This window comes from Anoplopoma fimbria, chromosome 17, assembly GCF_027596085.1.
Source record: "Anoplopoma fimbria isolate UVic2021 breed Golden Eagle Sablefish chromosome 17, Afim_UVic_2022, whole genome shotgun sequence".
Taxonomy (NCBI): domain Eukaryota; kingdom Metazoa; phylum Chordata; class Actinopteri; order Perciformes; family Anoplopomatidae; genus Anoplopoma; species Anoplopoma fimbria.
In genome coordinates this window covers 17,308,818-17,336,163 of record NC_072465.1, presented here as the reverse complement: position 1 = coordinate 17,336,163, position 27,346 = coordinate 17,308,818, and the positions used below count along the sequence as shown (strand labels likewise).

General features: G+C 39.2%; 2 protein-coding genes across 4 annotated transcripts; both read right to left on the bottom strand.

Moving 5' to 3' along the window:
• Positions 1–238: 238 nt before the first annotated feature.
• On the bottom strand, positions 239–12,514 carry LOC129105801 (RNA-binding protein 6). 3 transcript variants are annotated; one of them, XM_054617001.1, is made up of 23 exons: positions 12,421–12,514; positions 11,538–11,611; positions 9,807–11,340; positions 9,609–9,698; positions 9,420–9,489; positions 8,454–8,527; positions 5,394–5,468; positions 4,733–5,024; positions 4,462–4,619; positions 4,258–4,358; positions 4,105–4,174; positions 3,910–4,015; positions 3,769–3,827; positions 3,547–3,667; positions 3,141–3,238; positions 2,258–2,608; positions 2,020–2,169; positions 1,835–1,900; positions 1,412–1,639; positions 1,249–1,323; positions 1,050–1,153; positions 891–942; positions 239–775 (listed from the first exon to the last, which is right to left on the bottom strand). In XM_054617001.1, exons 2-23 carry the CDS (start codon positions 11,588–11,590, stop codon positions 680–682), a joined length of 4,023 nt encoding a protein of 1,340 aa, XP_054472976.1. In that variant the 5' UTR covers positions 11,591–11,611; positions 12,421–12,514; the 3' UTR covers positions 239–679. The 3 variants fall into 3 exon arrangements, with proteins under 3 accessions (XP_054472976.1, XP_054472977.1, XP_054472978.1); XM_054617002.1 differs by having other exon boundaries at positions 239–772; XM_054617003.1 differs by having other exon boundaries at positions 3,910–4,012.
• A 1,411-nt stretch (positions 12,515–13,925) lies between these two features.
• On the bottom strand, positions 13,926–27,133 carry LOC129105914 (caM kinase-like vesicle-associated protein). The gene is made up of 11 exons (XM_054617185.1): positions 27,034–27,133; positions 18,031–18,171; positions 17,802–17,933; positions 17,307–17,381; positions 17,051–17,189; positions 16,769–16,889; positions 16,600–16,675; positions 16,380–16,510; positions 16,182–16,260; positions 15,969–16,056; positions 13,926–15,389 (listed from the first exon to the last, which is right to left on the bottom strand). Exons 2-11 carry the CDS (start codon positions 18,123–18,125, stop codon positions 15,078–15,080), a joined length of 1,248 nt encoding a protein of 415 aa, XP_054473160.1. The 5' UTR covers positions 18,126–18,171; positions 27,034–27,133; the 3' UTR covers positions 13,926–15,077.
• Positions 27,134–27,346: the final 213 nt, after the last annotated feature.

The following is a 27,346-nucleotide window of genomic DNA, read 5'->3' as shown; positions in this document are numbered from 1 at the left end:
TGTATTTTTCTTGCAACACAAAACAGATTATGGTCTCTTGCTGCCACTTAGTGGACATGAGGGGTAACACACCCACAGACACACAAAATTGCTAAACATGCACAAGAATGAGGATCTTGATAAACTGATTCTGCAAAAAACAGAGACCCATACCGTACTAGATCCTGACCTGACCTGTATTGTTCCCAACTGGCCTCATTCAAGTAAAAGAAACACTTTAGAATAGGAAAAGTTAGTCCATAATATTTTTTACTTAAAAATGTGTACATACAACATAGCAATATCAACTCATGAAAATGAAAATGTAAAAATTGTTGTTATAAAAAAAAAAGAAAAAGAGGAAAAAAAATGTAATTGTGGCCAGTGTGACAGTATCATAACAGAAAAAAAAAGACTACCTGGACACATTTCACAATTCTACTTACAGGCCACACATAAAACATGGGCAAAAATACTTAAATCAATGCTGTGTATAAACACCTTGTAGACCTGTAAAGTGATTTATACACCACATATTTTCCTCCCTTCATTTCACTGTAGAAAACTGGTTCTATAGTGTAATCATGTCCAAGGCAGAGGAACAGTAAAGACAGTCAAACGGATTTCTCATGCTAAGGTGGGCAAGCATGTCATATTAACAATTCACATATTATCAAAGTGAGGATGTGTTCAGATGAGATCACTCGAGTTCCTTGAACCGTGCGAACATGGCCTTGCGTACTGCTTGTTTGTAGGTGGTGTGGTCCCAAACGACAGGCTCTTTCTTTTTCTTCTGCTAGAGAGAAAAGTGCAATGAAAGGTTTAAAAATATATATATATATATATATATATATATATATATATATAAACAACAAACGCCACATGCGATGCAATAAAAGTTTCACACCTACCGGGACAGGTTCAGATCCTAAACCAGGTCTATCACTGACTTTATTCATCTCCCTGAAGAAAATAAACCAAAAAACAGTTAAGGCCAAATGTTATAAAAATCACTTAAATGCTTTGTTTTCTATTTGACGAAGTCAGTTAAAACACACACACTAACACACCTGGAGCTTCCAGCCCAGCTATTATGATGCTGCGGCTGTTGGTGGTGTTGTTGTTGTTTTCTTCTTTTCTGTTCTGGTGACCTGGAAGGTTCTCTGGAACTCAACTGTGAACGACACATTCCACCTTAAGTAATCAACCGACAACACAATACTCTCCTCCTCATATCTTCTCCACAACCATTTTTTTTTTCTCACGTACTTCTTTTTCCTGGTTCTCCAGTGCCTCTAGCTCCTTCTTTGACCTCTTAATCTTAAGGTGGATCTCCATATTTTGCTGTAGAGAGAATACATCAGAGTATTAGAGGCTAGAACTATAGAATCACTGTCTACTATTGTTTCATACGGAGGTCAATAGTTTGTACTTTGTGCAGGTCGGAAAGCTGCTGGTGGCGGATCAGAGCGTCCTTGTTGGGGAACTGTCTCCTACATAGCAGGCAGGCCATCTTCTTCCAGTCCGTCAGCTTGGTGTCCGAGTCTTCAGACTGTCCACCATGACTGCTTCTAGCTGCATCCTCCTTATCTTCTTCCACCTCTTCATCACTTCCAGCTGCATAGTCTGATGCCAGCAGACCCAGGGAGCCCATTGGACGCTGGGGAAAGCAAACCACACAGATGTTACAAAAAAATGTATCATATATATAAAAATATGTATAAAATAAATAAATAAATAATTATAATAATTTAACGCCAACATTTATAAAATGGTGCTCTGAAGGAGGTTAACACAGTCAGGTATTAGGTGCACCATGAGTAATGCAAAATGGGCTGAACATGAGAATTCTTACCTTTGACTTTTCATCTTTCTTAAGAGGAGCGAGGGGCTTCTTAAACAGATCATCTGCACCGGATATCTAAGGATGTAAAACGATAACCGGGACAAAAATATTTAGAACATATAATAAATAAATACTTCTATCTGCATTCATAGTAAAAAAAAAATATATGTGGTCGTTGAAGACGAGTCTCTAACCTTCCTCTCGAAGATGGCGAAACCAGCGTCAGCCGTCTTGGACTGCCTCCTGTCATCGTCAATTCCGAACTTTAGCACCGGTGATGCGGAACGAACACTATCCTTTTGACGATTCTGGATCTTTGCCCAGCGCTCCATATCTTTCATTATCTGAAAAACAGCAACAAATGTCTAAACTCTCCTGTTTACACAACTGCATTTCACAATGTGTGACCGGGTATTGTGACCACAGTAATACCTTGACAGCGGCAAGACTTCTTGGCTTCTCGACGTCCTTCTCTTTGTCCTTTTTGGAGTCGTCGTCGTCTTTCCTTTCAGAAGCTGCTGATGAGGAAGTTGGGACAGGCTCCAGAGCAGAGCCGCCATCAGAAGTGGGAAGAAGTGCTAGAGCTTCCTCGGTGGTTGGAGGATCCAATGCTTTCTTCATTTCCAGAGGAGCATCTGCTGCTGGGTTGGAAAGAATGGCCTGATCTTCAGCAGTCATGATTATTGGTTGGCTCGGTGTAGGGTTGCCTCCTGGAACTGGGATGTAAGTCTTTGACGCAGCATCCCAGTACATGTACTCTTGTGTTTGAGCATTGTAGAAATACTATACACAAACAAATGAGAAAAAAAAAAGTAGAAAGGAGAACTTAATTAAAACCAAAAATAATAATTTAAGACACATTTATTGTGGCTACAGGCTGGCTGATTAAGGAATAAGAAGCTTCAACTGCCGTCTGTGTCCTTTTGGTAAGAAATCATTTAAAACACATACCCCATTATCATAACATTTAGGTTTTAAAGTGTACATTTCACTCACTCATTCAGATTTTATGCCATTTGTACATTTTTGACACTGCTGCAATATAAGTGGGAGGTTCTGGCTGAATGTCAGTCTGCAAACTAAAATAAGATAATAAATACATGTGCATGCTATAGGACGCAGTTACTTCTGGTTAGATGTGTATTAGCTGTACATAATTTAACATTATGTGGTTAACAAGTGTTAACCACATAACACTTGTGGTTAACACTATGTGGTTTTTTGATATCCATCATTACAAACACTGTTTCTCCCTTGCTAATCTTTAGCCCCCTCATCGACTGGAGAAAGCACTGGATCACTGTTGTATTCTCACCCTAGAGGTAGGGTCGTAGTAAAGTGTAGTCTCAGGATCGTAGTAGAAGCCTGACGTGGAATCGTACAAGTAGTTGGTCATGTCTGGAATCTCAGAGCCTGAAAGATTGGGACAAACAGATATGACATTAACATTACATGTATTTAATAGGCTGAGGTCCAATCCAACTAGAGTGGATCAAGCGGAAGTCCTCGAGAAAAAGTGCCTCAACATTAAGTGTCACGTTAACTGTCGTATACATTTAGGAACTATTGTCTGGAGTTCGTACTTTGTTTAAATGTAAGATTTAAGTTAGATTTGTACTAGTGTTGTCAATAACAACACAGCTACACTGGTGGTTTACTACAACACAGACACAAAATGATTCATACTTTCTCTGGATTCAAACGCTTCATTAGCTTCTTACCATAGATGTAGGGCTGTGATCCATCTGCAGGGACCGTCATCCCAGCTGATTCTGTGGGCACATGGGGTCCACCAGCCTGGTAAGATGGATCCACCGCTGGAGTCTCACCATAGCCAACTCCCTACGAGGGGTTAAAGGAGACGTACAGTTTACTGCACAGCTTTGATAGATTGAAGATATCCATCCGTGATCCCTGTCTTTGCTTTTTGCTTTGTAACCTACCTGTCCAATAATGGGGTCTGATGACAAAGCAGGATTAGTGCTGCCAAGCGTGAAATCACCTGGTGACAAAAATATTTAGGTTTAGTAATAATAAAACAGAGCCTGGGGACCAATTTACCAGAATGTGTGCCCGACTCCCACCTTGCATTCCAGCGGAGGCACCAGCAGGTGGCTGCAGAGGTAGCAAGTGCTGTGGAGGTAGTGGGAACTGCGGTGGCTGTTGCTGATGCTGCTGATGTTGCTGCTGCTGATGATGTGCCAGAAAAAAATAAAAACACAGGTCACCCTCTTCTTTTCACAACTTTGTAAAACAACACAATTAAGACCACAACTTACCCCCATCATGATGGGCTCAGGCGGATACCCAAGGATGGAACTGTTTGTTTTATCAAAGTCTCTTCTGAAACTGAAACAGACAGACAATCATGAGATGGGATTTCTCTACTTGACAAAGCAGATAAGAAAACTCTTGCAAAATTCTTGACCTACTTTTGGTTCTTCAATGGTTTTGCCACCTCCGCATAAACTCTGACTCCATCAACATAAAGGGGTCTGGGTTTAGTGAGGAGCTCGACCAGACGTGTCACTTGCTACAAAAGAAGACGAAACTGTAAGTGCTGGGAAATCACAGGGAACGTGATAGAACATGACATAATCAACAGCAAACTGTGTGTGCACTCCTATTTGAGATACCTCATGGGAGTCCATGTCAACAAAGCAGAAACACTTGGCTCCTGGTGGCTTGGCCTTAACTAGGCGAACGTTTCTTTCATCCAGATACGCAAAGGGATCCAAGGCCTTCAGGATTGTCTCTACTGTGGTGGTGGGCTTCACATTTTTTATTATCATGGCTGCAGAGTGAAACAAGGGAAAAGTGTTGTTTACCATAACAAATATGTTAATGAGTTGCTCGTCGTTATGGCTATAAGCTTTAGAGTAAACCCAAGAGCTTAAGTCAACATACTTTTGCTGTCTTTAAAGATGGAGTCAGATTGGTGTGAACCGTGATGAGGAAGGTTGCGGTTGCCCCATGACTCTGCCTGATGATCGGTTTCCTGCTGTTGGAGCTGTTGGTCCACCTGCTGCTGCCAGGCCTCAGGAGTCAGGTCGGAGCTACGCTGCCACTGGCCGTGGGACAATGGCTCCGTAGGGCCTTTGGGTTTGGACTCATCCAGGTTGGTCTTCAACTTTTCTAAAGGCTCATCTGGTCTGGGCAACTGGGGATCCTGGAGTTGAGGTACTTTGTGATCTGATTCCTAATTCACAGAGACAGGAAGGTAGGGACACTTTCAATTGAACTGTTGTACAGGTAACAACATGGTGAATTGATACTGCACATTGTGAACTTCTGTTTGCAGTTATACAAACGATTACTCTATCCGGGATACAATCAAAGGTTTTTACTGTCAAATATCTGCAGGAAGTGTTCAGTTTGTTTTATTGGATATGTTGAAATGATATAATAATGTGGGAAATATGTCAAATTTACCATGGAGAGATATTAAATTAAAGCTAATTTTGTTTTAATAGTGCCTTGTGGCCCAACCATTACTCAAATACTTTTTATTTTATTTTAGAATTTCTGATAAAATAAAGAAAAATAATAATTCTCTCAATGCACTCACATGAACACTTCTTTCCCGGTCCTCTGGCTGTATGTACTTCATGGATGTTGTTCTAGTGCCAACCTTTAGGGATCCCTGGATGAAGAACAAAAATGATCAATTAGCATCATACGACATCTGTGACTTATATTTAAATAAAACCAATGACACCCAACATGCACTGTGGCAGGTTAAGCCCTCCTCTTCACTGCCGAGGATGAAACGGGCGAACACTTATGGTAGTGAGCAAAGCCCAGATTGAGGATCATACTTCAAACAGGCAGTTTGCCCCGACACTACACTAAATAGAATAAACAGAACTACAAATTAGGGCTGCGGCTAAACTATTTTCAGTATTTACTAATCTGCAAATAATTCGAAAGAATTAACAAGTGATCATTTGGTCCAGAAAATGTCAGAAGAAAATGTCAGACTGCCCACGTCAGACAATTTCCTGAGGCCCAGGGTAACATCTTCAAATTGCTGGGTTTATCCGACCAAAACCCAAAGATATGCACTTTACTACACCAAAATACAAACAAAAGCAGCAATTCGGCAAAACTTAAATGCAGGAACAAGGGAGTGTTCAGCTTCCAAATAATGAAAGCAATCAATGGATTTGTAAAATAAGTGCCGATAACTTTTCCACAGTACAATCCGAAAGAAAACAAACTGAACTACGAATTGCAAAATGAGAACCAGGCCCTCTGTAGGTAAAGAGTACTAACCATACTAGCCCATCAAAAATAACCCATTTCCACAACTGGACTGCAATACTATGAGAAATAAGCAGTTTCAAGGGGGGATACTTTGCAAAACCGTAGCACTGCGCTAAACATCCATAATTCTAATGTGGGTTGTTCATCAAAAAGCTGTATTTAAATCCACAGTGGTTAATTCCAGAGAATACCTTTATTTGCACAAAACAGAATAAATGACCTTGAACTACCTGCATCCTCTAGTTTGTATCCTGGGTCATCAAGAACATTGGCAAAAGGCAACAAAATACGCCAATATTAAAAAAAGCAAAGCCAAACCATAAACTGCTACTCATTTAAGCAACAATTCACGTGGTCCCAACTACCCCGAGCTAATGGACTACTCCATAGTTTCACACACATAATCAAAGCACATCAATTCTGGCCACTGTTGAAGACTTTGTTTATGGTGTCAAGATGTGAAATGAATCCACAAACTGCTCAGAGCAGTTGAAAGAAAGAAGAAATCCTGGTGCCTGAAGTTAAAAGATGATGAGTTCAAGAGAATCCCATCAAGAGGAAATGCACTGTTTAGGAAAGCTGCAGATGACTAGAAAAGGTCTTGAACTGCTGGAAGAACTTTGCCTAAGAAGGACTGCCGCAGACACCTAAAGACAACAAGAGTCTGCAGGCACACAAGCGGCTTTGTGAGGCTGTACTGCTCATTGTGAAGAAAACCAAATCGTCAAATAGATAAAGAAAAGTATTGTAAAAATAACAATGTTGACTTGATTGTCCTAATGAAAAGTGAGCGGTTAGCCAAAGTGCACAAAGACCACAAATGTCACCATCAAAATACATAATTATCCATCAAACAGTTGTTGAAAAATGTCACCACATATTCAACCTCACGGTGGTGCTAGAGGGAAGGTCAGGAGATCCACAAAGCTGTTTCATCCTCTGGGAACCATGAATATCTGTATCAAAATGTGTGCCAATCCATCAAGTAGATAAAGAGCTGCTTCACTGGATAAGTCAAGAGGGTAACCACAACTGCTAGGAGAGCTTGATATCTGCACCAAATTTAAGGAGAATTTATCCGATAGCTGTTGAACCATGTCACCAAACACTAAAAATATAAACCTCATAATGGCGCCAGAAGAAAAGTCAGGGGATCACCAAAAACAATTCTCTAAACAAAGTTTCACTGCATTGCATCTTATATTTGTTGGGATATTTCAGTCTCCTCCAAAGTGGACTTGCTGTCATCCATAGAGCCACCCCACAGGTATATCTAAAATACAATACATTTAAATACAAATTTAAAAAAAGCAATGTAGACCCGTATAAGGCTCAGAAAGGTATACCAAAGTTGTGATACTACAATGCTTTTCCTGCCTTAAAATTCCTATTGAAAAAAATATTCTTCTGGGTTACTTAAAAAGATAAATAATAAATGCTAGTTCTCCCTTGTGAACAAGATAACAAAATGTGTGCTGTACATCAACAGTTAAACTATAGCTGCAGTGTTCTCACTAACAAGGTAGCCTTCTCGTTCATTTGAATGAGGCCAGTCCAGCAGAATAGCAGGAGCCATCACGGCTACGTCCGACAAATAACACTTGTCAAACAGAAGTTGCACCATGCTCGACCTCTGCCGGGCGACAACGCAACATCCTCTGGCCAGGGTGTGTGGTGGTCAATCAATTACAGCTTACGTCGAAAGTAAAGATGAAATACTTGCCCCATCCCCCAACAACCAGCTCCTTGCATTGTTTTAACTTGGGGCTGTTTTGGGGGTTGAGCGTCCCCCAAGGCATTTGTAAGCAATGTGTCCATTTCTAGAGTTGCTTCCTTGACAACAAAAGCATCTTCAAGGGTCGCGCAAAGAAGAAGCTAATATTTTCTAAAGACATGAAGACTTGAAAGCGAATATTCCTTTGATCCTCTTCGTTACAAAAGGCTAAATCGCAACAGTTACCATGGTGGCTTCGTACAGTACTTTCAATGTCATCATTTAAGTCTACATAAAGATATAAAACCTGTTGTTAGACAAATCTAACAGACTAGATTAGACTGATTTTTTCCCCCAAATATCTGTATTTTTATGGTTAGGTACATTACAAGATCAGACAGTTTGGGGTTGAAGTTTTAATTTGAAATTAGGACAACTAGGGCAAGTAAACAATAGGAGGCGAACCTATTGTACGTCTGTGCAGATAAACAGTTGAAACTTGTAAAATATATTTACTAAATATTTGAAATGTATATAAAAGCATCCCCTTCCCAGGTTCTCTCCCTCCCCCATCTACTAAATGCCCTCTCAACCCCTCATAATCCTGATGGGAGAGACGGCCTTCGTAGAGTGACGAGGATGGGCCACCTTGTTGGACTCCATGAAGTGGACTGCATCCTCGAGGTTTAAAAACTCCACATAGGCCGTATCGTAGCTGTAACCTGGGGACAGCATTTGAAATACAGATGGGTTTTTGTTAGTCAATGCCAGCAATGACAGTCACCCACTAAAACATGAAAGACAGCAGTTCGTGAATACATCGAGATCAGCGTGAGCGAATCATTCACCTTAAATACATACCTTTTCAGGAAAACACACATTTTGGTTAGGTTTATTTCTATTCAGTCTTCTGATGACTGATGTCATATCAGACTTTGTCTGTTAAGGCTTTATCAAAGCCTTTCCTGGCAGATATTCCAAACCAGTGGCAGTGAACGACTGCGTGGTGAGCACCATGGAGACAGAAAGTTTACCAGTCATGTTTATATCAAATGTAAAAGGGCGACTAATATCTTTCTGTGATGTCCATTTTGATGCATTATGCAAAATTAACAGCATTTGAGACATAATAATCTTCACAAAAAGGCTTGGCATCATCTATGACCATGATGAGCCACTGTGGAAAACTCTCTAAAGCAGATGTTTAAAACAGCAGGATGAACGAAGCACTTACAAGACAGTCTCCATTTCAGGTTTGTGACATTCTTTTCTAGTACTTAAAGTGTCACATTCAGTGAGTCACTTGTAACAAATCTTTTATAACTGACACTCTCCAAAGCTCCCAATATTGACTCCTCTATTTGTCACAATGACCAGAAATCCTCGGACATGAAAAAGGATGGTATAAAAGAACCCCCCCCCCTCCTTCCTTCCTTCTTTACTGAGCGAGTTCACACACACACACACACACACACACACCACCAACAACAACAAAAGCAACCAACATGGTAAAAGGAAAGAATGCGGAGTTTCGAATGTCGTAAAAGCGAAATGTCGAGGGACTTGTTAGCGATCGATGCCCCAAACAGCTTCACAAAGAAACTTTATTCTTACCTGGCATCACATTCTTGATTTTCATCCCCTGCATTGGCACACCATCACGGACTGCAAAGGCCCCAAGAATCTGAAAAAGAACGTGTCAAAACGAGCGAGTTATGCCATTGCTTTCTAAGCAAACTAATACAGACACAGTCTGGTAACCATAGGGATTAACATTAATTGGCTTTTCTGTTTGATTATTACCTGCTCCATTGTGGCAGTCTTTGGAATACCGATTATGGATATTGTATTGGAAACTTTGTCCGCCACAGATGCATTCCTGTAATCTTGATCCTTTCACACAAATGTTGATTCAAATTTAGGTTATGAAACATCAAAATGGTATGATAAATGCAAATACAACTTATAAACAAATACTGACAAAATAAAAAAAACACCTACCTGAGAACCAGACTCGCTAAATTTTGACGGTGGAATTGGTTTAGACTCTTTGATGAGTTTCTCTGGTGCTTGAAGCGGCTGGTGCTTGTAATCAAAAGCCCTCCCTGGCCCCGTTCTGTAATCAATGTCCCTGTAGTCTTGGTCTCTCGTCTGTACAGTGCTGCTGCTTTGGAAATCACGTTCCGTGCCCATCTTACCCCTGGCAGGTCCTTGATTATGTGGGATATTTTTCAGCCCTTCGAAACAATCATTTGGCTTCTGGATCAAGTGTGAGGGCTGATTCTTCTCTTGATGGTAAAGGAGCCTTTCGTCACAATGTGATTTATTCTGAATAGGCTTCGGGTTCCTTTCTCCAAGCCAAGGTTCGCTCACATTTTCTCTCCCAAGAGGGCCGGGAAGAAGACTTATTTCCTGGCGCGGATGGTCTTGTGGAGCTTTGTTGGCAATTGATGGTAGATTCATAGCAGGAAAGTGGTCACTATGAGGAAAGCCGACATCTTTCCCCGGGAATTTGACAGGTGGCCTATCCCTTTCCTGAAATGGTGGAGGAACTCTGACATTCACATCTCGGCCAAAACCTAGAGGGAAGTTGGGTTTTGGTACATCTCCCATACCTTTACCAACTTCTAAGAGAGGAGTCTTGTCCTTTCGACGGTTCTTCCATTCCTCTGCAAGAGTCATCTCTTCACCGCATCTATAATCCATAAGGGGGCTGCCACTAGAATCTGGATAATCTCTCTCTCTGGTTATGTTTTCTGCACCCATAAACTCTGATCTTTGAGGGCCAGCAACATCCGAGGGCATGTTTGATCTTGCTCGGTCCGCTGGTGGGACATCACTGTTTCCAAATCGTAAGGGAGATCGATCCCTACCTCGAAATTCAGCCGATGGACGATTTCTGAAATCCATATCAGAATCGAATCTACCTCTCGGATTGAAAGGTGGTCCTCCTCTTCGGTCGATGTCCATCACTCTCCTTTCACGTGGAGGTAAGTCCATACTATATCCATCACAGTCATCAATGCCCACTGGGGGCCTATCACGCATGTCCCTAAATCCTTCATTTCGCTCCATCCGGTCCATTGGAAACCCTCTTCTTCCATCAATATTGGGATTGTTGAAAGGTGGCGCGTCAAATGACTCTCTGTCTCTTATGTCCATAAACCTGCTGTTGGGCTCCCGTGGTGGCATACCCCTCCCTCCCATGTCTACTGAGTTCCTGCCTGGTCCCGGGAAGCCAGAAGAATTAATCAGTTTGTCTCTGATGCTAACTTCATAGTGCCTTCTTAGACTAAAGTCCGGCTCTTCTCCAGGTCGGCCAAAATCTCTGTTTGGCTCTCTGTCTCTCATATCACGCTGGTCCATATCACGCCCCCTCATGGGTGGCCCGTCCATCCTTCTCATGTCCATAGGTGGCATATCTAGAGGTCTTGGGCCCATATGACCCATGGGACCCATGTTCATCCCATCTCTACCTCTAAAATCAGGCATGGGACGATCTCTGCCGCCAAACCTCTCTCCATGATGATCACCACTGGAATATATACACACACATCACCATATTAGGGTATTGATTTGTTTGAAATTCACATAACCAAAGGAGAAAACCTTACATCAGGAGTGGAGCCATATAATGCAGAACTGAAAGAACATTTATATGCTTCATATAATAATAAATACATATTATTTCTTACTACCAAAAATATGTAGTAAATGCTGAATGATGCTTACCGAAAGGGCGGTCCTCCCCGTGGTCCTTGCCCTGGCCCTGGTCCATCCCACATGTTTGTAAGTCAGTATCTTCTCTGGAGGCAAAGTTAAAAGAATGCATTATTTTCTCGGTAGATGAACTTTTGAATTGGCAGTGGCAGCTATATCAATTATAATATCACTGAAAATAAGTTTAGTCAACTTTAACTGCACACCCCAACATTTGTGATAAGAACTGATTCAAAATATTTGAGCGCAGTACATTTGTTATTTAAGTAGCCCAATATCACGACATTTTCTGGATAGGAAAATAACTAATTTTACAGGGAAAAAATGGAAGAAACCTCAGGAAGAACAACAGAGGAGCAAAATCGTAAAAATCACAGCATGAGTAAATGACAAACAACTTTATAATTGAAAAATAACGTAACGTATCATAAATAAGTGACGGGATACATGGTGGTCAGAGTGTCATGTCGGTGCTTCAGTGTCAGTGACGATATTTAAAAGATGGCTGCAAACGTCAGAGCCGGGGCTCTGCTGGGCGGTGTGACTGCTAACGTCGGCCCGCAGCTTAACTCTGTCACAAGGCCTTTCAAACCTACGCCACAACACAGATAAATGTAAATGGTGTTGAAAACGATTGTTCTTCGATGAACAAACTAAATCAATGGAACAATTGCATCGTAATAACAACGTTGGCGTGATTAAATCGGGGGTAAAATGCCCTTATGACAAAGGTTAGCACGTCGCAGGAGATCATTCACAGGGCGAAGCGGTCGGAGCTAACGCGGCTAAAGTGAAGGTCCAGAAGCCGGTTTCTTTGCGTTAGCTCGCATCTTTGGATCTTCCGTCGATTTATTATTTCAGTATTATCGAGTAGATGTTGTTTTTTAAGACCAACCTTGCTTGTTCTTCAGGCTCAGGATCGCTGTTCAGGTCGTCGATGACTTCAACGAGCTGACGACAAATGGAGGCTGTCTTCTTCTTCTTCTTCTTCTTCTTCTGTTGCTACAGCGGGGATGAGTCTTCTTCTTCTTCTTCTTCTTCGTTGTATTCCTGACATACTACAGGCAAATTGCTGCCACCCAGCGGTTGTTGAATGCAACTACTGTCACATTTGATTGTATGCATGGCTCGGCCTTGAAGCATTTTCATCATGTTTTTTCATGTAAGGAGCCATGAAAAGTAGTATATCCATATGTATACAGTACCAGTCAAAAGTTTGGACACACCTTCTCATTCAACTACTTTGAAGAATCTAAAATATAAAAACATATTCTGGTTTGTTGAGCATTTGTTTGTTTACATTACATTACAGTCATTTAGCAGACGCTTTTATCCAAAGCGACTTACAATAAGTGTATTCAACATAGGTATTCAAGAGAACTACTAGTCACCAGAAGTCATAAGTGCATCTTCTTTCTTAAACAAGCATCTAAAAGCATAAACCAGAGCAAAAGTATAGTGCAGAAGCAAATTAATACGAATACAATAAGTGCAACAAACTAATACGAATACAATAAGTGCAACAAACTAATATGAATACAATAAGTGCTAAGAGGAAGGCTCAGGGTAGTACTTCTTGAAGAGGTGAGTTTACCACATAATTCCATATGTGTTCCTTCATAGTTAGGATGTCTTCAATATTAATCTACAATGTAGAATGTTTTTTTTTTTTTTAAATAAAGAAAAACCATTGAATGAGAAGGTGTGTCCAAACTTTTGACTGGTACTGTATATAGACATATGTTTCGGTTGTAAATAAACAAATCATAGACGCAAGATCAGTGCAAGAGCTTGAATTGACATTCATCAAACTACTATTAATTTCAAAGTAAAATTTATATGAAAGTAAAATAAAAGTCCAGATCCATTTTCGTTGAAAAAACAGCTCCTCTGCTAGCTAATTTCCCACTGGGTAGTTTTCTTAATTTGTTAACAATTATCGACTTCATCAGTCCCTAAAAGCCATAATAAAGATTTAAGTTTTGATATGGCTTTGAAGGCTTAAGTGGAAAATAGTGACACATTTAAAATGCATTATTCATTGTGTGCTAATTGACATTAATTACACAAAACCTTGGTTTTACTTTCTAAAAATTGTGTTTATCTTGTTTTGAAATGAGTACACACTTGTCAAATATCTTCTCGGCAAGCATCGGTATTGACCAATATCAATTCTGAAATGTTCTCCTTTTTAAGTACTGACAAAAAGTATACGGAAATAATATTCTGTAACACTGTTCTTAAAAGGGACCAAGACTGCTTGCATTTTTTGCAATAAAAAAGTTGGATGAAAGTGAAATGGTGATTGGTGGTATGGCCTAAAACGTCAAATACTAACACTGTCTGTGAGAGACAACTTGAGAAAAAAAATCACAGTTTCAGCAATATCAGTATTGCTCATTTTATTCATTCACAAGCGTTGTAGCAACTCGTTAGCTCAGCTAAATGTTGCTAAATACACACGTAAATAAAAAAAATACACATGTTTACAATGCAAAAATACATAGTGGTACAGTATATGGACTCAGCTATAAACTCTGAAATGTTCTTATCACAAGCAACAACACAACAACAACATGACATCTAAAACATCACTCCATATACAACGCTCTAAATGTAGTTTTCTGTGTTTTAATTGTATTGTCAAAGAGGACGGAACACAAGTATCAATACAGCAGCATACAACTAAACAGAAGGGCAGCTAAAACATTTAAAAGAAATCAGAAAGTAATTATATTCAAGTTGTTTCTTTTAAAACATTTCAGCACAGTACATTACTGCAACAAATATTAAGGCACTTTAACTTAAAAATATGCTTTCTTGCTGCCTTAAAATTGTAAGTTGACTGAAGTTGTACTGCACTGAAGATAAACCAGCAGACCTCTAGTCTCTTTGTTAAGTGGAATCCACTATTTGTTGACTGTATCTGATTGTTACGTAATTACTTGTAAGAATACTTTAAAGACAGTAAATCAGTGTATCATAAGTATTTACATTTTTTTTAATCTAATATATATATATATCTCTGTAAATGTTTTCCAATTAGAGGCATGGTTTCTGAAGAGTTAACTCAAACACGCATTTGAATGGAAAGTGTTTCAATAAATTAAGGAATTTGAAATGGTCAATTAATTAAATCTCTCAACTCAGAATTTTAAGTCACAAGACATGAACTCAGGATTGTAATTTCTGAAGCTAAAAAGTAGCAATTTCTTAAAACGGACAAATACACCTATATACAAGGATTTCACTAAATTACACTGAGGTTTTTTTTAAGGATTTCAGGGAAAAGGAAACAACAGAAGAGCTACGGTTCCACTAGCTTTAAAGAGACACGTACACAACATAACGAGGGGGAGTGGAGAACACTATTCAATAGACCAATCACTACAGAAGGCAAAAATGATGAAATGCATGGTGTTATGAAATAACTCTGCAAACTGGGGGGTAGTCGAACAGCATAGGCATGGTATCATCATGCCAAATTGTGTGGCTCTACTCTACATGTGCTTGTTGGTTGGCAAGGGTCCTCTTCTTGTATTTGACTGACCCCTAGTCTCCCTTTTCTTGTGGCAACATCTGGGGAACATCTCCATTGCATCGTGCCTGTGGCTGCTCCTCCCGTCTGGCTGCAGTGGGCAGGGAGAGGGCAGAGATGGCGGCAGTCTGTGTGTCAGGAGCCTTTTCACTAAGAGCAGCCTTTATGCTGGCAGCGACACTACCACTGCTTCCAGCTGGAGGAGCAGGAGCTCCACCGGGTGTGTTGGGGTCGGCTGCGGCCCCTGAAGCGAGACCGGAGGCCCCAGAATCTCCCTGCTCAGACGCCCGAAGTCTCTTCATGAGGGTGGTCACCCTAACAGCTTTCTGTGAGTAATTAAAATATGGTAGGGTCAAATTAAGTGAGAGCACACAACACATTTTGCTGATTGATGTTGATGCACGCTCTGGGGAAGGGTTCTGATTGAAACGAATTACATTTTGATAAAAATATGAAGGTGTGAAGTTGTTGCTGCTTTGGTGGTGTGCCTCCTTCTACTTTGATAACTAACTTTTTTGTTATATCTTTTAGGCTGAATTCACAGTCTCACATTCTTTCTCGCTTTCTCTCTTCAACACACACTTTTTTTGGGAAAAAAAACTGGCTTCAGTAAGGAAATCCCTAATAGCAAACAACAATGTAAAATACAGCTTGTTTTAAACTTAATGTAGAAAAATTATATGTATGGATAAACATACATAATTGTTACAGCAACTTATTGTTGTTGTCATGGTTGTTAATAACAGTGAATACTATTTGTATATTAATATGTATTTAGTTTACAATGGTGGTAGTATGAAAAAAAATATCTATGTTTTTTTATGTACAGAAAATCCAAAGTATTGCAAAAAGACAGTGCAGTCCTCCTAGTTGGAGACTTGGTTCTTAAGATGTTGTAGTATTACCTTCCATTTGGCTTTGGCAAAGTTCTTTTCTATTTGTGCACAAACGCCATCCTTGATGTTCTTGTCTGAGGCAGCATTTCCAGAAATCCTGAGTGAAGGAACAAGGGAATGATTTTTTCCAGAATGTTATTATATTTGTGGTTCCTGTCTTACAAAGTTCCTAACTTAAGTTTTTTTGGTGTTACCATTCATATAATAACTTTATGTTTTTACCATTCATGGGCAATTGCTTCCTGTGCAGTTAATCGCTGATCTTGGTCCACTTCCATCAAAGATGCCACTAAGTTTTTGGCTGTAAAAAAATGAAATAAACAACATTGAACTTGCTTGCCAAAATTTCCACCTTTGAACACATCATCTGTGAAATATGTTTACATTGATATGCATTTTAATACACTGATTATCTCTTACCAGAATCTGAAATGTCATCCCAATACGGTGAATCAAACTCATAGTCCCCTGACAAAATCTTTAGGAAAAGATTCTTATCCCGATCATCATCTCCATCAGCATCATCATAGAAAGGAGGGTTTCCAGACAAACTATTGAGTTGGCAGAATGAGAGCATTATAGGGCAACATACATTTTGATAGTCACTTAAACATACTGTTATATATTTGTGAGCACTTACAGTATATACATGGTGACACCTATGGCCCAACAGTCAACAGGTCTTCCATATCTCTGCCTCCCTACCACCTCAGGAGCTGAGCAACAGAATAGAAACGTTTGGTTTCATACGACTACACACAAATCAATTGAAGTTAGTTAAAATTGCATTCTGGTTTTATGTCACTTACCAAGATATTCTGGGGTTCCACATGGGTCCTTAATGAGTCCATTTTCCAGTTTAGCCAACTGGAAGTCACTGATAACAATTTTGGAGTGCTTCAAACGATTTAAGTACACCAAGTTCTCCAGCTGTATGAGTAAACAAATACAGGTTAATCTAACTTGAAAGCATTCCCAAAGAGCAGTTATTATATATATTATAATGTATATTAGATATGTATTATATATATCTTGTTTGGCCTGGATGGAAGTGCTAATATTTTTCACTAGGTGTCAGCAGTGTAATATACCTTAAGATTTCTGTGGACAATTTTCAGAGAGTGCAGGTATGCTACGGCTTCCAACACCTGCCTCATAACATTGCTGGTGTCCCTCTCAGAGTAGTATCCTTGATCTAAGATCCAATCAAACACCTCTCTGCCTGTAGCACTGGAGAGACGGGACATACAAATAGAATGCATGTTGCTTACTGTATAAAAACACATTTGGGGAAGTACAGACCCGTCTGTGCCAACATTTATCCCAAGTGCCTCTAATAATACTCACAGCTCCAGAAAAAGGAAGTACTCTTTCTTAGTTTCAAAAGCGTCAACCAGCTGGAGGATGTTATGATGTTTTATCCTTTGAAAAGCAGAAACAAAGGGGAACAGAGACATAGGAGGTTGAGGAGAATAGAGGGATGTAAGTTGGGTTAAAATTAGCAATAAGTAGAGTCAATGTGTAGTACAAACTATAGAGCTATATGGTCTTATGTTGGGAATTCAGGACTGTTACGGTAAAATTAGTAACTGATGTTATTTTCATTTGATTTGTTAACAAAATATAAGAATTCTAGAATAGCACCATACTCCTCCTTGTGTATTATTCTAAGAATGTCCAAAGGCAAAATTTCAGGATGTTGGTTTTTGAGCTTTTGCACCACAGTCTGCTTTGTCGTTGGCTCAACCTGATGAAAGAATAATGCTGATCATTTGTGATTACACTTTGTCGCAGTGCCAGGACAGTTCCTCAGGCATTTATAATGAGGAAGACTTCACTTACATCTTTAGGATCATTATCTCATTCTTGGCAGCTTTCCTCACTTTCCTTCCGTCCTTTTTGTGGAACTTTTTACAGGTGTACATTGTCAAAGTGTTCCTATCCTTTGCCCGGAATATCTCACAAAACTCCTCTCTGTTAAAATGAGGAAAGAAGAAACGTACATCAAATTTTGGGCAGATCTCTCAAAAGTTTTATGCACTTATCAACATTACAACAAAGATGTACTCACGATTTAACAATTTGTCCGAGGTCATATTTGTCGGCCACCTCTGAGGGATTGTTGTAATCCTTCTTCTCCCCGAGTGTCAGACAACCGAATGGCATGGCAGCTCGTGCCCTCTAGCCAGGGAATGTCCTGCCAGAACACAACCTGTTGACAATTTGCAACTTGTTATAATTACCTGAATAGCAGAGCATCTCCACAGGACAAAGTAGATCTGAACATGGGTGAGCACCTGAATCGAAAAGCCCATAGAGCTTGAGCTGTGTGCTCATTACTGTATGACATAAAACAATATAACTGTAAATGTGTTGTTGTAAAATAAAAAAAAGCTGAACAAATTGCTTTACAGAGAAATTATCTGTTTAATTAATGGCAGAATTACAAATTTGGGAAACTGTTGCTCAGCGAAGGCACTTAACACAAAATGAATGCAGTAAATCAATGCACGCATTTATAGAGAGCAGTGTGGGCATATGATTATTTCTTTCTCTGAAACCTTTTTGATCATACATATGAGAATAGGTAAGTGTAATAGAGCTTGTGGGAGCAAATTATTTCAAATTACCACAGGAGCCAAACAACATAAAAATGAAATTTTGGAATAACATAATCATCCTCAGTGAACTCTGTCAGACTGCCAGGCTTGTTTCTTTCCACTCTGCAGTGAGTCAGCTCTGTACTGCAGCAGCATTAGCAGCTGTAACATTATTCATCTGTCTGCATTCTACAGGAAAACTATTCAGTTGGACTTGACCCTGTGCTGTTGCTGCAACTTTTGTCTCCTCTTTTTTTATTTTGAAAGACTATTGAAAATTGTGAAAGCTATTAACTCAACAGCTTTGGAGGAACAAATGTAGAACAGTTTTGTTTGCTTCAGACTAGACCAAAGTTTTCACATTCACTGAGGTGCTTGTAACAAAACTAAATGGTTGAAAATTAGACAGCATAACAACTATATGAATTAGGGCGGCTGTGGCGTAGTGGAGAGCAAGGTAGTTCTCCATTCAGAGGATCGGTGGTTCAATACCCGGCTTCGGCAGTCGATGTGTCCTTGGGCAAGACACTTAAACCCAAGTTGCTCCCGAAGGCTTGCCATCGGTGTGGACTGGATGTTGCATGAATGTTAGTTAGAGTCTGATGGTGGCACCTTGCATGGTAGCCTGTCATCAGTGTGTGAATGGGTGAATGATATGTAATATACTACTGATTGTAAGTCGCTTTGGATAAAAGTGTCTGCTAAATGACTGTAATGTAATGTAATGTAATTACAATCTACTGCATGATCACATAACTTTTGCCATGATCTATATGCAGTACAACCAAGCTAAGTCATTTTCCTGTAACACAAGTAAAACAAGAGGTACCATTTGGAATTAATATAAGCGATATGGATAAAATCCATGTGCAATTTGAGACTTCATTTAATCTAAATATAGTAATATCATTGATGCAAATATAAAAATACAATATTGCCATAAAGCAGAGGTTTTTGTTGATTTGCCACATTGCCCACAATGAATTGATACAACCAGAGATATTACTGTAAAGTGATACAACAATGTTAATGGTATATAGAAAACATCTATGATGGTAGGCACATTTATAATCTCTTAGAATATCTTGTCTCATCATCCAAACCTAACACAGTACCCAAATACTGCGTAAAAAAAATAAATAAATATACACTCTCTACTGTCAAACTCAGTGGTCTTTTTGCTTCCCAAGGTAACACATCTGACTTTATGTCTGAACACTGCAGGATAAATCATTGCATTCAACGTAATACTTCGAACTGTAATAAAAAGACCAACAAATTAAGTTCACCCACATGAAGTCCTTTAACACGTTTTTATGCCAATTTCACAGCCTCACTTAACAAAATCATTTAATAAATAACATAACCCTGCTGCTTTTTTTCACCATGAAAACTAAAAAAGGGGGGTATTCTTGTGATGTAACACTGGCTTATTTGCTATAACCTGTTTTTCTGATGTAGCTTGAGCAATTAGGCCTTTAATGTTTTGAATAAAATATATACTTCTTTAGTAACTTTCTGATATATGTTTTTTAGTAAATGCTAGTTTCAAGTGAACCCTTTTGGTGCAATTAACTGCAGAAATGGAGTTACAACTTTGTATGAGGGTGACCTGAATCGCTGCAGCTGCACATCAAAGTACTATAGGTCCACCACGAGCAGCTAAATATTACTGGTGAAATGGGATGCTTGTATGGAAAAGAGACCCACTTTTTTGGCAGGCCTAACAGAAGAAATGGCAGCCAGCATGAGGAGAGTGGGAGTAGAGAAATTCTGACTGAGGTGCTGTCTGGAGCCTCAGTCAAGACCCTATCAGAGGCTGTAGCATCCATCTGCAGTACAACAAAGAGTGTTCATATAAATATGAAAAAAAAATGTTTTGTGGACTGCACATGTTAAGGGGATGGTCTATTTATGAGCCTGTTACTTGCAGGCAACAAAGGAGAAGGTCGTACGGAGAAGATCTCATGTTTTGTGAATCAAGAGAAAGCCCTTTAGTTGAAGACAGTAGGCTGTAGTGTATGCAGCGTGCTACTGCCCACAAGGGGACTCATTACGCTATGATCCAGTCTCCTCAGATCTCTGCTGCTAGGCTCATTATAAAAAGTGTTACCTTATGCAATTTGCTTGGTTATTGTAACTTAAAGAGAGTCCATTTCTACTGATGGTCCTCATTTTAGCCTCTTTTTTGATAGTAATTTAATGGAGCTTATCCATCTTTGATCCATATACAGCAGGGAGAAATAATACAATGTTTTTAATAATTTGGATACAATCCTATACATTTATAACAGGCTATTGAAGTAGCTGTGCTCCAGTGCTGCAGGTCTCTTTCTTCCCCCCACAGACAGATTGCATGACCTTTTCTTGACATGGGATAGGTCAACATGTGTCACTGTTATATCTAATCAAGTCTTTAAACCTGACAGTCAGTTTGGTATTGAATACATGTCTTTCAAACATTTTAGTGGCATCGTTACTACAGTACCTCAACATGTTCAGAAAAAATAATCTGACTTTGATTACTTTACACTTCCTGTTATGAAAAACAGCCGATCCATTAGTATGAAGTGTTAAATGACAAGTATGTGTTCAACTTGACAACTTGGCTCTCAAGAACAGGCATGTCACGCATCAACAGAAACACTGTGTTAAATCCTTTTCTGCCAGAAGAATTACACAAGCAAAACAAGATACATTTTTAGTACATTTATGATAATACTTCCATCCATAAGTGCTCATCCCAATAACAAGATATTTTACTTGTATCTGATGCTATCCAAATTTCTCAGTAGTGCCACGTATTTACTGATCTTCACTGCAGTTTTTACTAATCCAAAGATTATTGCCAAAGAAAGAGCTTCAAGAAGAGACAAACAAAGTAATTTGAGATGAAAGTTCCTTGCCGTATTCAATACTTACGGAATTGCAAAAGTGGTGCAGTGATTATCAAACATATGCCATATTTTTACAGAGGTAAAATACAGTTTAATACATATCAATTCATGATTTTTTTTTTTCATGTTAGGCTACCGATCTATTCTGAAATTTCAGAAGGGAAAACATAAGGTGTTGTATTAAACTTGGGTCCTGTAATCAAAAAATATAATAAGATATTAAGGGTTAACCAGAAGTGGTCCAGAAGGATGTTGACTTGTAAGGTAGTTTCAGAGCAGGTGGGCTCCAGTTTTGCCTTTCCTTTCCATCTCTAATGTCTGTCATAAAGCTTACCTCCCACAGTCAAAATTATTCTTTAGTTTGGATTTTAAACACAAGCAGAAAACCACCACTGTTTCTAAATCACTACAGTAAAAAGTAAACCACATAACACCACCACTAACAATAAGCAAGACTTGCATAATCTTTTTTAAGTGTATGTGGAGGTCAACTTGGAGTTGCCAAAGGGATTCTCTTCTCTATTCAGTCATTCCATTCATTTTTTAGGTTCATCCCAGACAATGATTTTTACTCAGGGCTGTATTTTTTTCCAGTCGTATGAACAAGTAAAGAACACATTGTGAGTAAAGAATGTCGGAGAATGTTGCAAACTACTCAAACATAGAGTCCATCTCTTACTGTTGTGCTCGAGTCCAAACAATGATGTTTGTCAGATCACCACTTGCCTGATCAATGCGTGGCATAATAGCATGCCTGTCTGTCCTGAAGAGGAGGGCTGTTAGTTCATAATTAGTCTTCAGTATGATCAACATTATATGTTCCGGCTAAATCACATCCTCTACATGATCGCTGCAGGAACAATACCCACACTCACCCTTGTTTGTTCTGGCTCTCGCCTAAATTCACACAGCTGTGCGGCCTGGGTTCCAGAATTATTTCACTTAATAATAAATGCTTCACTCCAGAGCCATGCTCTTTTAGACCAATAAAAGCACATAGACTATTCACACAAGATATGATAAGAATACTACTCCTTATTTCCTTTTTGTCATGCCTAAACTCTTCAATAATGTTTTTCAAGGTGTATTCAATTTACAGACGTCATCAGGATAGTGGTCACTTTTGAATGGGTTTAAACCAAATGTACAAGAGGAGTCTGAGTAATATTTCTTCTCATCTTGAATGAGCGTCTACACCTCTGTCTCTTAAAATACCCACACCACCAAATAGCCAGCTTCAAAGACATACAATATCATGCATGCCAAGCAGAGTTTAGGGGCGGGACTAATGCGAGACCATTTAATGCAATCATCACACCTACCAATGAATCATCCCTTCACCTGTTCTTGGAAGCTTGACTCACAGTGTCACCATGTACCAAACATAAAATACTAAGAATGATAAGTCAGACACAATTTTCTGCCCACTTGTTTTTCCCCCATTTCAAAGCTATCTTGGAGATAAAAGGCTGCTCTCCTTCACCAGAAGAAGAAAAAGATAGATAACACTTGACTATTGCTGAATCAGGGCTCTTTTATCTTTGCCTTTTGAAAGATCTGAATGAAGTGTTCCTCGCTAATGGGAATCTAAATGATGTTCCAAATGCAGACTGTCGCAGAGCTCGGCATTGTGAAAACTTAACTATGGACACCCTTGGAGGATAATGACAAACGCAGAGCTGTTGCATTTGATAATCAGACTTCAAATCTGTATCCAATTAATATTCCAGTAGCATAAATAAACCCCTTCAATTTAGATTATTTTGTTTTCAAGTAACGGCCATAACATACAAATTATAAGACCTAGAGTTATATTGCAAAGATTAGTAACTTGCATGATTGCTTTTATATGTCAGAAAATTAGTTTGTTTAAATGTTTTTAAATGATGACTTACTGCATGGTTTAATGAAAAATGTAATGAGAGTTATAATGAGGGAAATGTGAAATGTGGGCTTCTGAGGTGGGGGTAATTGATCTACTGCCACCTAAACCAGTGCTCAGGTCAGTATTTCCAAGCACTTAAGGATATGTTTGTGGGTGTTACGAAATAAAACCAGCTGTGTACATTTACTTTGAGCTAAATTATCATTGCCCCCAGGACAACAGGAGCGATGTTACAAACTTAAAAAGGGTTCAACTACTGCTGTAAATCAGGGAAAAAAACAAGCTAGAATTTGAAGCTCTACTTACAAGAGTGGAACAGAATGTTCATACGGATAATGCTGTAGTAAAAGTTATCAAAGGTAAAGCCTATGCGGAAATAAATGAAATATGAATGGAAAATGGTTGCATAATGGTACGTTTACACAGTTAATAACATCATGATTGAATTAATTATTGTATAATTATCTTGGTCCTAGCGTGATTGTTTTTTTGCTTTTTCTGCTTTGTCTGCCAACCACTTTGTAAACTCTGTTTTCAAAGCTGCTATATGAAAAAAGTTATTATTATAAGTTATTATTATTATTGTGATGCATGGGGTTTGGCCATAGACTGTATATAAGGGTCTGGCACTCAGACATTGACAACTCCAACTTTTGGATCCACTATCCAATAGATTTGAAATCCTGCTCAACCAATTATCCAATGAGAATAGCACCCTGCCTGACTATATGTCTATGTTTGCCTTATGTCTTTGTCCATTTTAACATTCTGATGAGAAATCTGAAACACTAGTCTGTTTTACACAATGTTTAAAACATCTTAGATACTTGGACTCCATCTTTCCTGAAGGGATGATGCAATTTGGCTCACAGTAATGGCATTCAATAACATTACAAGTGGCTTAACAAAGGCGCAAAATCCATTCTAAAATTCACACTTTAAAAGTCTTAACTTAGAGCAGGATTACATTGATGCTATGCCATATTTTGATGAATGTCTTAAAGGTTCTCTATTAGAAAATCAACGCAATAATATAGCAGCAAACAACCAGAACTAGTGGAGAAATGTTTACCTGAGCAGAAAATAAAGTCACTCTCCCTCTGTGTGTGTTGTTATCTGATTTTCTCTGTGCTTCTTTAACATAGCCAGCCAGCCGGTCGCAACTGACGGAGGGTCCAAGAGGGTCATAAAAATGATTAAATTAATTTTTTTTATAATTTTTTAGAGTTTCCAGCTTCCATAATCAATTCAGTGTCAAATTGCCATGAAGCTTCTTACTCTAATACAGCTAGACTGCTTTTTAACTTTTAGAAAAACATAAAGTTAGCTTGGTTCACTGACACTCTGAGGCGTGCCAAGCAACTGAGATGAAACACGGATGACGATATGGCTTTAAGTAGCTGCTCATTTGTTTACTGTTGACTTGTTATAGTTTGTTGTTTGTTTGTTTGTTTGTTGTTTGTCTGAGTAGCACTTGTAAGTCTGCAAGTGGAAACATGGAATGTTAACCGTGTGTGTAAGAGTGTAAGAGGATATTTATGAAGTAGCCTGTCAACTGAAATTTCTCAAGCATCTTCTGAATGCAGTTTGGTGACACAGTCCATCTCAATTAACTTGAAATAATCTGTTAGATCACTAAATGAAGATGTAAGCTAAGAGTAGCAGTGTTGTGCTTTTTTATTTGCTTCATTACAACACATGCGGTTTGATAACATAATCATTATTTTGCTATTTTAGAAGGTTTGTTAGTCAAAGTCATGTCTGACGGTGGCAGCAGGCCAGAGAGAGCCGAGGATTTGGCCACAGAAGAAGCCTTTTTCATAGTGAACGGCTCGGTGACAGAGGGCAGATGGTGGTGGTGATGTTTGAGCCAAATTTCAAAGCCTGTAATGTCTCATTTATGGCCTAAATGTCGCATTCTCTAGCTGTGAACACAAAGAACACATTCACACTTCAGATTTTCAAGGACATTTTATCAGACTTGAGCAGACGCAGAGAAATGTGTTGGTTTCTCTAAAAGTCCAAAAAGAAAGGAACATTTCGACGAGGTATGAATCAGTCGTCCTTTGTGTTTGACTGTGCTATGCATTGAGTCGACCATTCATCTCTTCTTGGGCATCACTGGCTCATCTGACCAATTTCTTCTGATGTTGTTTTGTTGCCATGGTCACCAAGTGCTACTGTATGCACCATGTTACTGTCTGTGCAGAATAGCTCTCTGCGTACTCATGGACATCTCTGCCCAAGACCACTGACACTGCATGTGGCTGAAACTCCATTTACTGATCTGAACACAAACACAGTTTACAAAAAAATCCAGAATACTAACCAAACTAATAATAACAAATAATTGTTTTTGCATTTATTTGACTATGTCAATCTGGAAACGCTGTGTGAACCAGTTATCTGACAGCTACATTTTTACTTATAATCTATAGCTGAATGCACAATGACACATACCACGGCTGAATTTATTGTGAAGCCTGTAACATAAACTAAAGGCTGAAACTCTATTCAAATAAACCTTCTAGATATTGTATTCCTGTTTCTCAGAACGAACTATCAAGGCTAAGGGGAAGAGAAAAAATAGACACTTGGACAAAGGTGCAAACAAAGGTGTGTGGCAGTATTTCTGAAAAGCAGAAGAACATTCAGCAGCTTATTGTGTATCATGGGTTTTATCACTATCGGTTTTCAACGAGTTTTCTTGAACATTAGATCTCGCCTAATCATAAATAAGCATAAATCAAATTGCGTCCAAAACCCCCCCTTTAAAGTTTTACTGGTCTCTCTAACACAATATTCCTTCTCATCACATCTGACTGGCAGTGCAGCAGTGTTCCCAAACTCTTTGCACAGTTTACATGCATGTTACACTATTTATGTGATGCCCTGTGATTGATCTAAGTGCATTTTTCCCAATGTTGAAATTCCCAACACTGGAGCCATTGCAAAGAAGGACCTCTCTGTGTCTCTCTTTTTATGGTTTACTCAGAAGATGACAGGTAGCTTCATATCCTGACTTGTCAGAGCAAATTGCCCTCCATCCTTCTGGGGGGGTATGAAGTAGTGGCTTGGCATTGGCATAGTAAGTGGGGTATTGCAATCACAAGCTCTTTGGGCGTGAAATGATGACAAATGATGACAAAGAGGCAGGGACACCGCGAGACCGTAAGACTGAAAATGTGAACTGAAGAGGTGCTGCAGTCTGAGTGCATGAGCAGCATGCCTTATGTAAATCCGAAGCGCAGTTTGAGCAAGTCTTTATGAACTATAAAGCTCATATGGTGAATGGACTTGTTGAGCGGCTCGCAATGAGGACAAAAATACGCCTAAACTTTGGCTCTAACAGCAAAACAGGTGGGACCGATTATAGTCTGTAAACGTACTGACAACCTCACAGCTCAGGCAGCTGGACAGTTCACATACAGTAGGCTATTTGCGCATCGCCCAGGTTACATTGGTGTTGCAGACAACTCCTGCAGGCTTTTTAAAATCACGTGAGCACGTCTGGTTTTTTTTTTTAAGCAAAAATGTTTTATTGTCGCAAAAGTTTTCGAAACCAATCATGAGTCCTACATTCAGTCAGACGTCAATTACTGATTGAATAAAGCTCAGAGAATATTCCTCGACATTCTTCACTTTAATCTTATGCTGGTAAACAAAAGATTACGCAAATTGCGTCCACTTACCTTCAATGAAGTAAGATGGTAATGATCAATAATCCAGCTATCTCTAATATTTGAGTATTTTCTTGTCGGGGCTTCACTTTTTCTTCCACCGATGTTACAGTCAGCGTGCTCACCGGAGTGTTACGTGAACGTGTGATGGTAACAGCGGACTATGATGCAGGAAGGAGGGGAAGAGTGTGTGCGACATGCACCATTACAACGTTTGTGTGTGTGTGTGTGTGTGTGTGTGTGTGTGTGTGTGTGTGTGTGTGTGTGTGTGCGCGCACCAGTGCAGCAAATGTTTTGATAATAGTATCGTCATTTTAGCACTTTT